This window comes from Felis catus, chromosome B2 (assembly GCF_018350175.1).
Source record: "Felis catus isolate Fca126 chromosome B2, F.catus_Fca126_mat1.0, whole genome shotgun sequence".
NCBI lineage: Eukaryota > Metazoa > Chordata > Mammalia > Carnivora > Felidae > Felis > Felis catus.
This window is the reverse complement of record NC_058372.1, coordinates 27,292,647-27,306,688: the sequence shown is the minus strand read 5'-3', so window position 1 is coordinate 27,306,688 and position 14,042 is coordinate 27,292,647. Positions and strand designations below refer to the sequence as shown.

General features: G+C 46.1%; 1 protein-coding gene across 1 annotated transcript; it reads left to right on the top strand.

Annotated features, from left to right (window-relative positions):
- The first annotated feature begins 432 nt into the window (after positions 1-432).
- FOXQ1 (forkhead box Q1) lies at positions 433-2,552 on the top strand. The gene has a single exon (XM_023253732.2). It carries the CDS (start codon positions 448-450, stop codon positions 1,666-1,668), a length of 1,221 nt encoding a protein of 406 aa, XP_023109500.1. The 5' UTR covers positions 433-447; the 3' UTR covers positions 1,669-2,552.
- Positions 2,553-14,042: the final 11,490 nt, after the last annotated feature.

Here is a 14,042-nt window from a genome sequence, read left to right as displayed (position 1 = left end):
CGTGCCTCGAGGACGCCTGCCCGGGACCTGGGACCTCCAGTGAAGAACACCTCCTGGTCTCTTGAATGGATAGCAGATGCTCACGCTTCTTCCTTCCAGCAAGAAGTCCCAAGCCCGGCACACTTGGGCACCAGAGGGTGGAACTGCACCCCCTCACGCGTTCACCCCGAAGTCTCTAATCCTCGAATTGAAGACAGAACACATCCAACTCCTCCCTCTCCGCCCCTCTTAGTTCACCCAATAAGCACAACCCCTCCAAAAAAATTCCAGCGGAAGAAGACTCGTAAACGGAAAAGTGACTGTCTCTCGTAAGAGGAGAGAGAGCTCCCGGGAAAGAAAGGCAAGGACCCGTGGCCCCGGGATCTCCATTCCGGCGCCCGGCACCAGCTTCCCAAGACCGCGCGAAGGAAAAGGGTACGGCGCGGGGCCGGGACAGGGTGTGTGGTCATGAAGTTGGAGGTGTTCGGCCCCCGCGCGGCCCACGGGGACAAGCCAGGTAGTGACTTGGAGGGTGCCGGCGGCAGCGACGCACCATCTCCGCTGTCCGCAGCCGGCGACGATTCCTTGGGCTCGGACGGGGACTGCGCGGCCAACAGCCCGGCGGCGGGCGGCAGCGCCGAGGAGCTGGCGGGCGGCGGCGAGCGGAACGCAGGCTGCGGGCCAGGCGCTGAGGAGGAGGTCCCCGCAGCGGTGGCGGCGGGGCACGCGGAGGCCTGCGCAGCCGGGCCAAGTGCGGGGAGCGCGGGGGGCGGCGAGGGCGCGCGCAGCAAGCCGTACACGCGGCGGCCCAAGCCCCCGTACTCGTACATCGCGCTCATCGCCATGGCTATCCGCGACTCGGCTGGAGGGCGCCTGACGCTGGCCGAGATCAACGAATACCTCATGGGCAAGTTCCCTTTCTTCCGCGGAAGCTACACGGGCTGGCGCAACTCCGTGCGCCACAACCTCTCACTTAACGACTGCTTCGTCAAGGTGCTGCGCGACCCCTCGCGGCCCTGGGGCAAGGACAACTACTGGATGCTCAACCCCAACAGCGAGTACACCTTCGCCGACGGGGTCTTCCGCCGCCGCCGCAAGCGCCTCAGCCACCGGGCGGCAGCCCCCCAACCAGGGCTTCGGCCAGAGGAGGCCGCGGCCCACCCCGCCGCTGCGCCCCCTCCGCCTGCGCCCGCCGCCCCGACTTCTCCCCGTGCGCGCTCGCCCGCCCGCCAAGAGGGACGCGCCAGCCCTGCGGGCAAGTTTTCCAGTTCTTTCGCCATAGACAGCATCCTAAGCAAGCCCTTCCGCAGCCGCCGAGACGGGGACGCAGCCCCTGGGGCGCGGCTGCCATGGGGCGCCGCACCCTGTCCGCCGCTCCCCACCTATCCCGCGCTCCTCCCCGGAGCCTCCGGAGGGGCCCTGCTGCCGATGTGCGCTTACAGTGCGGCGGAGCCCTTGCTGCTGAGCGCGCGCGGAGCCGACGCACCGCCGGCCGCGCCACCCGCAGTGCCTCACCTCTTGCTTGCGCCCCTCTCTGCCTCGGCCCCCGCCAAGCCGTTTCGTGGCCCCGCGGCTGGCGGCGGCGCGCACCTGTACTGCCCCCTGCGGCTGCCCGCGGCGCTGCAGGCGTCCTCAGCCGGCGGCCCTGGCCCGCACCTGCCTTACCCAGTGGAGACGCTTCTGGCCTGAGCGGCGCCGCGGAGCCGGGCAGCAGGGGTGGGCGCCATGGGGGAGGCAGGGAACACAGGCTTGGGGTTTTTGCATTTTCCAGCCAGACAAAAAAAAAAAAAAAGACTTTAAAAGAAAATTTTCCATCAAACGTGCCTTAAAGCTAAAGCATTTTTGACAGAAGTGTTTTAACTTAGTTCAGAATGTTTTCTTTCTTTTGTGACTTTACAGAGAACTAAACCAATTCTTCATAATTGTTTTAGTTTACTGACCAAGCCTGTCCCTCCTTCACTTCACAAAGACTTTGTCTATTTTCTTACTGCCCAGGCTCTCTCTTATTCCTATTTTTGTAGCACCTTCCATTGATTTTTCCCTTAAAACACACACACACACACACACACACACACACACACATCAGGGAACCATTTCATATGATAAATGATATGACTACTGTTTGGGGTTTATTGGGGCCCCGCTCTATGTAAGTATGTGGCATTTACAGGTGTGACTGAGTGTGAGAGAGGTGTCAGAGAATCTTCAGTCATTTCTCTGCTATTGACCAATGCTTCACTGTGCCAAAAGATAAAAAAAAAAAAAAAAGGCTGGGTTTTGTAATTAAATTATTTATATATTTTTGAAACCTGAATTGAAAATGTTGCAGGCAACGGGCTACAGCTTTATTAGTGGTTCGGTGGTCTCTAACTGTGGTCTCCTTGGGCCAAGCAATTTCTGTAAAGGAAAATTTAACATTACCTATGTGGGGTGCCAGGACCACTGCCACATGAAAGCGAGTGTGATTTTTTTATTTTTAATATTATTTTATTTGTGTCTGTACATATTCATGTATAAATTTTATGAAACCCAGGCATAGTGCTTATTTTTAATAAAACTCACAACTGACTTTAGCACTTTGTGGTAGTAGGTTGGAGATGGAGACTTTTTTTTTTAACATCCCCACCCCACCCTGCCCCTGCCAAGAAAATTGGTTGAGGTTTGACTCTCAAAAAATTTCCAGTGGGGGTCAAGTATCTTCTTGAATAATTCAGTAAAGGTAGAGGCAGAGTGCAGGTTTCCTTACCTAACCAATTGCTATACAAATATCCAGGATGAGACTTCCATCAACACAATTTCTTAAACTTCAAACCAATGACCTCTGAGAAATTCTCTTAAGAGTTATCAGAAAAAATGATAAGGTGTGTGCCCCTCTCCTACAAGAATCCCTTAGCAGACAAATTGAGCTATTAACAAGGTTATAGTCAAGCAGACATTTTTAAGTGACTTGGTTCTGATTTGGAGCTCAAAAAGCTAGAAACAATTGTGGTATAAGACCATCTCAACACACCAAAGATTTCTTTAGGGTAGTTTTAGAAAGCAATTTGAAAGTCAGTGTTTTTTGACAAAATGAAACTACCTACCTTTTTAGGGATTCAAAAGTTAATTTGCTTATGAACCAATCAGTAGTAATTTTTTTTCACACTCTCCTTTCATATGAGGATAGCATTTGTCAAGGTGGGGCTGCTAGGCCTATTTCAGTTGTGATCTGAAGAGAAAATACTATCTCAGATGGGGCAAAGACAGTTTCTCATAGCAAAAAGGAAAGGTTTTGATCGGAGGAAGCACCAGAAAACAGTGCGAACACCTGTTTCTTGGTAAATTCAAAGGCAGTGAGGCTCTAACAATTTATGGATTTCAGTATTCTAAAGACTAATGCAAAGAACAAGAAATCCAGAATCTTGACATTTAGGCCCCATTGTTGTTCCTGCAGTTCTGGGATAGATCTCATCTAATTTAAGACAAGATGAGATTTAGGATTTACATATTGTGAGGTGGGGAAAAGAAAGTGGAATTTATTTCAGGATGCTGTCTTTTGGCGGAAATGGGGGGGGGGGGAAGCCCATCTGCTAGTCTAGTACCAACAAGTCTTGACAGATTTTGGTTATATCTACTTAGTAATCATGAAGGGTGATAATAATAGGATTGAATTATGACAAAAGGTAGACATTGAAGTGGAGATTTGCACCTACAAGGCCAATAATTAGACTAAAAAATAAGACTGAAATGGACTGGGGCAAGAGATAGGGCAACAAGTTTACTGGATTGGAAAGATCAGGACCCATATGCTCAATCCTTTTCCTTTTTCTCTTGAAAACACACTCTGAGTTTAAAGGCCAACAGGAAGTCAGCCACTTGAGGTACTTCTGAACTCCAGTAGACCATTTCTCTCCAACTGTGTGCCTTGCCTCCAGAGGCAAGGTGCTGCCTACTTTTAAATCAGTTTTGTAAAGCCACATTTTCATTTCTACCTTGATATATGAAATCAGTTCTGCAAATGGAGATTTTAAACCGCCTTTGATTTATTTATGTTAACACAATAGCGAAGTAAAAGAGGCAAAGGGCAAGGTGATTTTTTTTTTTTTATCACAGCTAGTCTCCCCTCTCTTCAACAAAGTCCTTCTTTCCTAATGAACACTCCAGAGTCCCATTGACTGGGGTCCCCTTCCTGGCTTCTGGTCCCCTTCACTGTCTCCCCAGTAACTGTAAGGTTTGCTAGAGGATGGTCAGAGTCACTTGAACTTTGTGTCCCTGTTCAGCCTTTTATGACCAGCTCCAAGCTATAACTTTCACGACCCAAATGCCAATTACTCTGGGGGCCCAGGATGTAGAGTGTGGAGGGATAGAGGCTCCTGGGGTTCTGTCGTGCCCTCCCTGTCTCTCCTTCGCACTCCCCAGGCTCTCCCTGCTGGGCCACAGGAGACCCCAAAGGAGGGGAATCACACAAGCTCCGGTTTTCTAAATGAAAATGTAAAGTTGCAAGGATGCTTTTAGTTCAGGCCACACTCCAATTCCACGGGAACCGCACCTCGCGGAAGAGAAGGGGGCTCTCAACGACCACGCTCCGTAGTGCTCGCAGGACCCAAGCCTCGGGCCGCAGTCTTCGAGGTTGTAATCCCTCCAAGACTGTCGCTTGTGACAACCGCCCAGAAAACTGGATTCCTTGGCCCCGCCGGGAGGACCGCTCCCGGCTCAGCGCGCGTCCGGTGGGCCTAGGGCTGCCTGTCCCTCCCCCTGCGCCGAACCCACCGCCCTCCCCCCACCTCCACGGCCCACCCTTCCCCCAGCTGGCCCCTTGCCGGCCGCGGGGGTCCTGGCCCACCTGTGCAAACACCCGGCCGCCGGCCACCGAGCGCGCTGACCCCAGGGTGGGGTGTGAGTCTGTTTGGTTTGGGAAACGCCCTTTGATACCGGTCAGGCCTGCCGAGACCCAGAGAAGTGGGTGAAGGGCTCCGTGGGTTACTTTTCAAAGATCCCCTCTTCTGCCCCTGCGTTGGCACTTTGCAGTCCCTTTTCCCCTCACCCCTTCAATGCTCGGAAAAACCTCCAGAGATGCGTGGAGAGAAGTGCGGAACTCCAAATCCCGTTCCAGCTGGACCTCCCCTTACGGTGCAAGACCTAGTCGCATCTGCCTTCCCCACAGCCAGAAATCAAGTGCGCCGCTTTGGAGAGCTGAAAAATTCTCTGGGAAGTGAAAGGTGGAAACATCCTGATAAATCTAAAACCCACTTCCTACTGTAAAAGACGCTTCTTCTAAATACAGGAAGCATGGAGCCAGGTAGTGAATGTGCCGGGGTCCTGTGCTGGGAGGCCCACATTCCACTATCTCTCTGCCTGTGTGTGAGCCAGGGCAGTAAATAACTTCAGTCATCCCTGGAGATTGCTTACTCCAAGTCCCTTAGCTTACGGATAAGCGACCTAACTAACTAAAGCTCCTTGTAGAATTGTGAGATTCTTGTTTCTCAAAAAGAAAAAGAAAAAAGAAAAGGAAGAAAGAAAAAGAAAATCAGAAAAATTCTCATCCCCAGCCAATGAATACAGGTTCCTCCATGAGCACCCCAGAGTTGACCTTGCTGAGCTGGAAGCATCCTTAAGGAATATTACCTATGCCCTATACCGACTCTTGTTCCACTCTGGTACAGTTTCACAAACTGGACATTTATCTGCCTCTGGGAAACACTAAGTTAAAGTCATTGACTCTCAGGTAGACCCCTAATCTTATAGATGAGAAAACAGGCTCACAGAGTAGCTTAAACACTCCTCCTGGCAGACCCTCGTGGAAACAAAGATCCAGCTCCCTGTTCAGAATTCTTTCCACTGTAACAGAATTATCTGGATAATTCAGACCAAAACATACTTTGGCCTGAACTGAGTTGAACTATTCAGATAGTTGTCTCAACTCACTTTTATTACAATGGTAGGCAGATTTCTCAAACTGATAAGTAGTTTCTTTCATTACTAAGAACTCGCCCCCCCCCCTCCGCTGCCCCACTATAACATCTGGAAGATGTCATGTCCACTACTTGCCTGAGAAAGCTGGATGTGAAGTGTCTTAGACCCTTTAGCTTTACTCTATTAGTGGTCATGCTACCACAATGGAATTGGCAACTGCTTTCTCTCACTTCTGCAGAGTGCCAAATGCATACCCCTACTGAAGCACAATTCTGTACTGAGGAAGAAGGCTCTCTAGAGGACTGAGTGTAACTCAGCACTCCCTGGTGAGTCTTGGTGACAAGCACTAAATGATGAGCACTAAATGATGAGGAGAGATGCACACCTCTCCCACTTTTCCACACCAGGCCCCAAATAACAAAAATGGCCCCTTGCCCACATGGGAAAGAAACTTGTTTGTGCACTTGTTATAATAATTTTATAGTTGTAAAAAATGCCAGTGAGTGCACTCATATGACTAATGATTTTCTTAGGTATTAAGGGACTTTGTTGTCATCAAATTTACAAAGATATTGCTCCTCTGTTTTACTATTGTTTTATTTCTTTAGACCAGGATAAGCTGAGTTTTTCCTTAGTTCCAGAAATTAGAACCTGAAGTAAATATTTCCTGCTTTCAAACTACCACCATATTTCTCTCTTATGTAACAGACTTTATAGTTCTCTAATGAAACCATTAAACTTTTGTTATGCTTTAACAACATAATTTGTTAATTCTTAATGTTGTCAACAAATGGCCCTAATAAGTATCTTCTAAGAAGATCATGATCAAAAACATAAAATATAACTCTCCCCAGATTCAATGTCCTCTTTCAAATTGGCAAGGATTCCAATGTCATGAAATGCTGGTGGTTGTGTAATAGTTTCTACACTGTATCTGTTCAACATTATTAAGATGGATGGGTGATTAGAAGCAAATGTTGTTCCTGTCATTTGCCAATTTATACACAGACGGGGGAGAGAACTGTATTGACCTTCATTTTTGGTGAACTACAGCCAAACATAAACATTAACATAATACCACATTTCCCTTACCACTCCTGAACCCTCTTTGCCGCTCTTTTCAGGAAAAGTTTAACTTAGAAGACTTGCCATAACTGAGCCTTTTTATCACATCTGTTTGAAGCCCAAAACAATACAAATATTCAACATCCTTGACATGTATTTGTTGTTTCTGACCATCAATTTCTAACCGTTAAGGGAAAAGGTAGAAAAGTTTCCCAACCTTTGTCTGGCTGTGCTCACTGTAGTTAAATGTCTGGTAATGATCAAAATCAAAAAAGTGGTCAATTCAAGAAAGAACTCAAAGAAGACCTGAGTCTAAATTCTGGCTCTGGCTCTCACAGCTGTGTGACCTTGGGAAAGTAAGTCATCCCTCTAAGCTTCAGTAGGACAAAGGGGTTGAGGTAGAACTTACCATAGTACCCAGCCACAAAAACTTGTATTGAATGTCAAAGATGTCAATGCAAATGGATGCTTTTTCTTTCCCCTAAACTCAATCAACTTGGGATCAAATATACATTTCAGGGACAAGCTTCATTTTAGCGTTATTCAACATAATTAAAATTCTCATAGACATAGCAAAAATATTGGCGACCATTAGGGTACAGAGCACATACACAACTTGTCATTCTAACGGAGCGTAACGTGGATTTTTGACATTTTCCCCCAATGTGTTCTCGACAACGTGATTTTTGCACAAAATCCCAGATTTCAGAATTTTGTGTAAAACACTAGCATGCTTATTTTGTAGTCTGGAAAGCAAGGTTGAAAGAGATTGAGCTACTATCAAGAGGTTTCATTATAAGCAAGACATCCAGGGCTGCTTTCCTGGCTTTGACAGCTCCCAGTCCAGTCCTTAAATCCTGGGATGAGAGGATCATATCAGTCCTTCATCTGTTTATTTAAGAACAAAGTCCATAGATGCCAAAGGCAATTCTCAGCAAAGTCAATACAACCTAAATATGCAACCAGCACCAAGGAACTCAAGGGATGCAAACCAACATGTGCATTTGTTTGTACAAATATAACACAAAATACTAACATTAAATATAACATAAAATAAATGTGGGAACACCAAAGGAAGCAAATCTGGAAACTAGAGAAAATCCCTAAAAATATGAACCTAAATAGTAATAATATTATTATTTAATAAAGTATATTCTAGGTACAATCTCGGGCTCAGGGAAAACATGAATCATAAGGGTTACATGATTCTTAACGGATAGATCCACACTCATTTGGGGAAGCTGCTATTTTTCTGAGGGAGTCAATGTTTGTATCTGCCATCTCAGTGTCTACACCCCTGCCCCTGGTCCCAACACCCTGATTTTCATTTGTTGAGTCGCCTCTCCCTGCAGTGTGCCATTCTGTGTGTTGCCCTCTTCAGCCTAAGGCAAGCCAGGCAGACCTTCTCTTCCCCAGGACTCTGAACCTGAAGCAACCTGAAGACTTGAGGGACAAACAGGAGTTGGATTGATTTGTCTCTGCTGCCCCAAAGAAATGGTCCATCTGCTCCTGCTAAGGAGCCCATGGAGGTGCCCTGGCTCTTTTTCTTTCCAGAAAAAAACCTTCCAGTCAAGTCCTGCTTTGTTCACATTAGTCAAGTATCTGTCACTGGTAATTTCACCATTCTGCACAATCAGGCCAGGCACAGCTGGAGGCAGCCAAGATGGCCTTCATGCTCTTGCCCCTTTTTTTTTCTTTGGAAGCTCTTCTCTTACTGGTCCTCCTTGGATGCACAGTGCTCCAACAGGAGAATGTGGGTGGCACAAAAACTAGGGGAAAGTGTCACGTGGGTGGTCAGGCAATCAGTGCAGTGCAACTGTCTCCTCTTTGGGGAACAAACAACCAGCAAAGGAAACCTTACACTATGGAGGGCTACTCAGGAAGACAAAGTCATGAGACTAAGCTCAGCTACATGGGGACCCTTTTAAACATCAGCCTGAGTGGAAGGATCCAGTACCAAAAGTTTACATTCATACAATTCTGTTTACTTATATGACACTCTGAAAAAGGCAAAAAGGACAGAAATCATATCACTGGTTACCAGGTGTTGGATAGGGGAACTCAAAGGAACACAAGGGAAAGTTGGGGTGATGGAAATAATCTACATCTTCATTGTGAAAATGGTTACATGATTACAGACATTGGTCAAAACTCAGGGCTATACATCTAAAAAGTGTATGTTGCTGTATGTAGATTCTACTTGAATCACCCTAACTTAACAAATAAACTCATAGGGAATGAATGCTAAGACTTAATATATGGCCCAAACCAGTGACATTTCCCAATAGCAGCTTAAGTTAAAAGAAATTAAGACTTATTTATGAATTTCAGCTAACTAGAACTAGTTAGGGGAATAATTTCTGAAGAAAGGTAAACTTTCCAGTGCCTCTTAAATCATATATAGCACTCAACTGTCCCCTTCCCACTGTGGGCAAGGCAGCCCACAGTGCAGACACAAGGCATTGGTGTCTGCTCCTCTTCAATGTGGAAACTGTCTCAAGGACCACCATCGAAAAGGGACATCATGCCAGAACTTCCTCTGCCTGTGTTCTTCTTACATTCAGACAAATTGTGTTCTTCATCTGACCAGTTAGCTGAGAAAGGCCATGAGGCTATGAGCCATCAACCCAAGTGGAAGAGGAAGTCTCACCTGCTCCCTGAAGCTGGATTAGTTCACAAAGCAACTCTTGGGGGATGTTGCCAACTCCAAGACCTGAATCAATGGCCAGTACCCCTGCAAGGAAAGGTCATTAAAAGAGGGACCCAAGAAAGGCACCTGGGTAGCTCAGTCTGTTAAACACCCTTATCTTGATTTTGGCTCAGGTCATGATCTCACCCTACTTGGGATTCTCTCTCTCTCTCTTTGCCCCTTCCCCACTCATTCCCTCTCTCTTTACCTCTCCTTCTCTCTATGCCCCTTCCCACCACTCATGTGCATGCACTTACTCTCTCTCTCAAAATAAATAAACAAACTTAAAAAAAAAAAAGAGGGACCCAAGAGAGACTATATGACACTGCTCAAACCTATCAAATATACCTACCAACACTAAATGAAAGAGATCACACAAACATAATTTATTCCCTTTGCCCTCTGACTCCTACCTGCACCCCAATTCTGTAATCACAAGTTTCAGAATGCCAAGGAAATGTTGAGCAAACTGGACACTTTTGACCTGTCACAGCAGTTACACAAGTCAGCAATCTGAAACAAGATAATTATTAGTTCTCATATTTATTAGCTGAGCCCTTTTGAGTAATAGCCTCTGGGGATATTTATATATGCAGTAAAAGACCTCATCATTGTTAAGTACAAAATGATGTGGCTTACTGTGAATTTGTGCTGAAGCAAAACCTTAGGTTCATACAGTGCCTTTGCCTAATTCAGGAAAGATAACAGCTGTGGCTTGACCCTTCTCCACTCCTGTGTACAACTCCAGTGTCTGCCTTGTAAGTGCTTGTTGAAGTTAGAGGTTGGAAGTTGGTAAGAGATGCCAGCTGATTTGGATACAGTAAAGATAAATCTGAGCCTGTATTTTCCAATATGTAACTCCAGAATGACTGGTAGCTGAAAAGAGATGTCTGGTGGCCCAAGTCACCTCTTCAAGCTCTGCCTATGGGCAGAGTCAAAGTGCTTGAGCTCACAGGTTTGGCCTTAGAAGCAAAGTTTGCCCAATAGGGCTTTCTTAATGAGTCACAGGAAATTAAAATTAGTGCATCTTTTAGTCACAGTTGATTCAACTGAATCAAGGCCTAGCCCACATCTGGGGCCAACGGTGGTTGTTGACACAGAGTGATTCATGGAAGGAGCCAAAATGCTCTGCCAGATAAGATCTCTCTCCCCATACTCTGCCCACCAGCCCACTACCACTCCCCCAGGTTATTTTGCTGTCTGAAATATTACTACTCAAGTCTGTTTAGTTATAGAATAAAAATGGGTCATAAGAAACACTAAAAACAAAAAGAAAAACAAAACAAAACAAAAAACAATGGGAAAAGGGGAGGAGGAGACAGAGGCAATCACTGTTCCATTATAGACACAACTTGACCTTTCTCTCACCTTTGCTAATTTCAGGGCCCAAGCAGACCAGCACAAAACACATCTGTCCATAGGCAAACCAAACACAGAGTTTTCAGAAAAACTCCTGGTGCCAACCTTAACTTTTACCTTCTATACTTCATTAGGAGAGTTATTGGGTATAAATGAAACACTGCTGGTAAGCAGCAGTGAGTTCAACTCCTACAGTGAATTTGATGTTAAGTTCGGCTGCTCATTAGCCACAGTCAGTCATCCCTCATGGTGATCATTCTTCCTTTATTCCAGGATAATAATACCACATTGTTCACTTGAATAATTTGCTTTTTTAAGCTCCTTTGACAGATATTTTTTCTCCCACTTACACCTTTTTACTGAAGTTAGAAAGCAAACCCAACTCATGTTTGTCCCTCAAGTCTTCAGGTTGCTTCCGGTTCAGAGTCCTGGGGAAGAGAAGGTCTGCCTGGCTTGCCTTAGGCTGAAGAGGGCAACACACAGAATGGCACACTGCAGGGAGAGGCGACTCAACAAATGAAAATCAGGGTGTTGGGACCAGGGACAGGGGTGTAGACTTAACAAAATACACAATCTATATTTAGAACTCAGCCTTCAGGGAAATGGGTGTGATGCAGGACAGGACAGGATTCTAGAGACTTGGGAAGGAACCATACCCTACTTGCCTCTACAGCCTGGCTCTTGGGTCAGCCACTGCCTCTGAGGTCCTTGTTCCTCACTTTCTCCTCCAACATCCTGTCTTGTCTTTGCCCTTTTGGAGAATGAAAATCTGTTCTTAGTGCTGAGTACTCCTAGTAGCCAAAGTCAATCTTTAGCTCTAAGTCAAAAGCAATCTAAAGGATAAATGGAATCACTGTAATCAAACATATCAGCTCAAAATCTCTATTCTGTGCCAGACCCAGGGAACAGACCAGTTCAAACAGACTGCTTCCCTGAAATGTTCTGCTAGAGATGTAAGTTCTGTCACACCTAAGCAAATGGTGACTTCCTCCAGCAAAGTTCGTGTTGTGCACCTGGAAGAAAGGAGAGCCAGGCAATATCTACTCTGGGCTCAGGGGAGCACCTCTCAGCTAAGGTCAGAATGATAACAAGTTCATATTATTCCTTTAATTTACTGAGGGAAACTCTTTTAGACACTACAGGGTCTTCCCTGGAGGAACAGACACTCCTCTGGGTAGTGGACCGGGCAGTCAGCAACGTACCCTAATCTCCAGGAGTGTGGTGGACAGGTAGGGTGCACATCTTGAAACCAGGCAGTGGGGCTAGAAAAGCCAGAGAATGGAGTCTCTTAAATACAGAGCAAGCAAGAGACACAGGGAGGGTTAAGGCAGTCCAGCTCGTTGGCCAGGCCTCCCCACCTTTGCATGCCAAGCACTGGGGACTGCCCACTCAGCCCCTATTAGTTGAGGTCTCCACAGAAGCACTCTCAGAGAAAAACTGGAGTACAAGTTCATTTAGTAAGTGCAAGAAATATCAAGAGGGTGACAGGGGACTGAGCCAGTGAACTGATGGCAGCAAATAAACGGTGAGTTATCAAGCCAGCAATGACTAGAACTTAAGGCGATGAGGAAATCCTGGGATCTGTGTAAAATGCCTGCCTCAAAAAGATCCCACTAGTGACCAGTGGGACAAGGGAATCATTTGTGAAGAGGTTCTGGAGTTGGTTGGGTAGGGGAAGTATGGGTTTCTTGACATTTCTGGGCTGCCGTGCATTAGGCTGAGTGGCTTTCCATGCCTTCAAAGAGAGCCCTCATGCAAATTCCAGCAACTGAAACTATCTCATAGATGAAAACATCTAATCTAGCCCAGCAAGGCCCTGGGAAAGTAAAAACAACAACAACAACGACAACAACAACAACAACAACAGCCACCATCCTGTGGGCCCACATTAGTCTCTTTCAATCAAGAGTAGGATCCTCCAGAGGGACTCTGGGGATATGGTCTCTGATTTGTAGTGTTTGCCAATTTCCATGGTATAAATACTCCTACCATGGCTGATTTTAAGCCATCAATAATCTAACACTGGATGCAACATTCCTGAATAGTTAGCAACTGTCTGTTGTGCCCCAAGCCAGCAAAAGACCATTCTAGCACACCAGTAAGAATGGGATGGGGATCCTCAAGCCTTGGGACTCAAGTGTTGAGCCACTGGCCTTAGCCTCATCATTTGCTATCTCTTGGGCACTTAGTCTCTTGATCACAGTGACCCCTATACAGGGATCCTCAACCTAGAATCAGCTCTTCTATGGCTGAATTTTAAAGTTTAGGAATTAACTTCAACGTTAAGAAGCCATGTAGTATAATAATTAAAATCATGGACTCTAAAGCCAGACTGCCCAGGTTTGAATCCCAGCTCTACCATGTATTATTGTTGTAACCCTGAGCAAGCTACTTAACCTCTCTCTGTTTCCTTACTTATAAGATGGGAATATTAATGATAATAATAGTAATGGTCTCACAAGTTTCTTGTAAAGGTTAACTGAGTTAACCTTTCTTTTATATCTATGTTTTTTTTTATCTTTCTTATGCCTTCAGTAAAATAAGGAGGTTCCAATTGAATTATATGAATAGGAAATCCAAGGGTAATATGAAGTTCTTCCATGGATCTTATTCAATTCCAACCTTTGTGAGCAGCTTCCTATGTGCCAGGCACCCAGTACTGATGGAGAAGCAAGGGCAAAACACAACCTCTGCCCTCCAGGCCTCACTGAGAGTGAGCAACTAATGCACGTATGGTAGTGGTATACCAGAGGCAGTTCTTCAATGCCATGTGGCCATATGAGAGGTGCATTATTCCCAGGCCTTAGGGAATTTAGAGAAGGCCTCTGGAAGTAGTGAATATTTCCACTGAAATCTGAACCCTGAATAAGCCTCAGGTAAAGGTCCAGGGAGTGGACAGCATGTACAATGGTGTAGAGTCAAGAGACAGTATGGCATAGTCAAGTGAAAGCAAATTGTCTGCATACGTGAGCTGAGAGACATTATGGCATACTTAGATAAAAGCAAATTGTCCATATGCATGAGCTGCAAAACGTGTGGTGTGTGGAAAAAGGAGGCA

Coding starts and splice junctions, on each gene's coding strand:
- FOXQ1 (XM_023253732.2), top strand. CDS start 448: ATGAAGTTGGAGGTGTTCGGCCCCCGCGCGGCCCACGGGGACAAGCCA.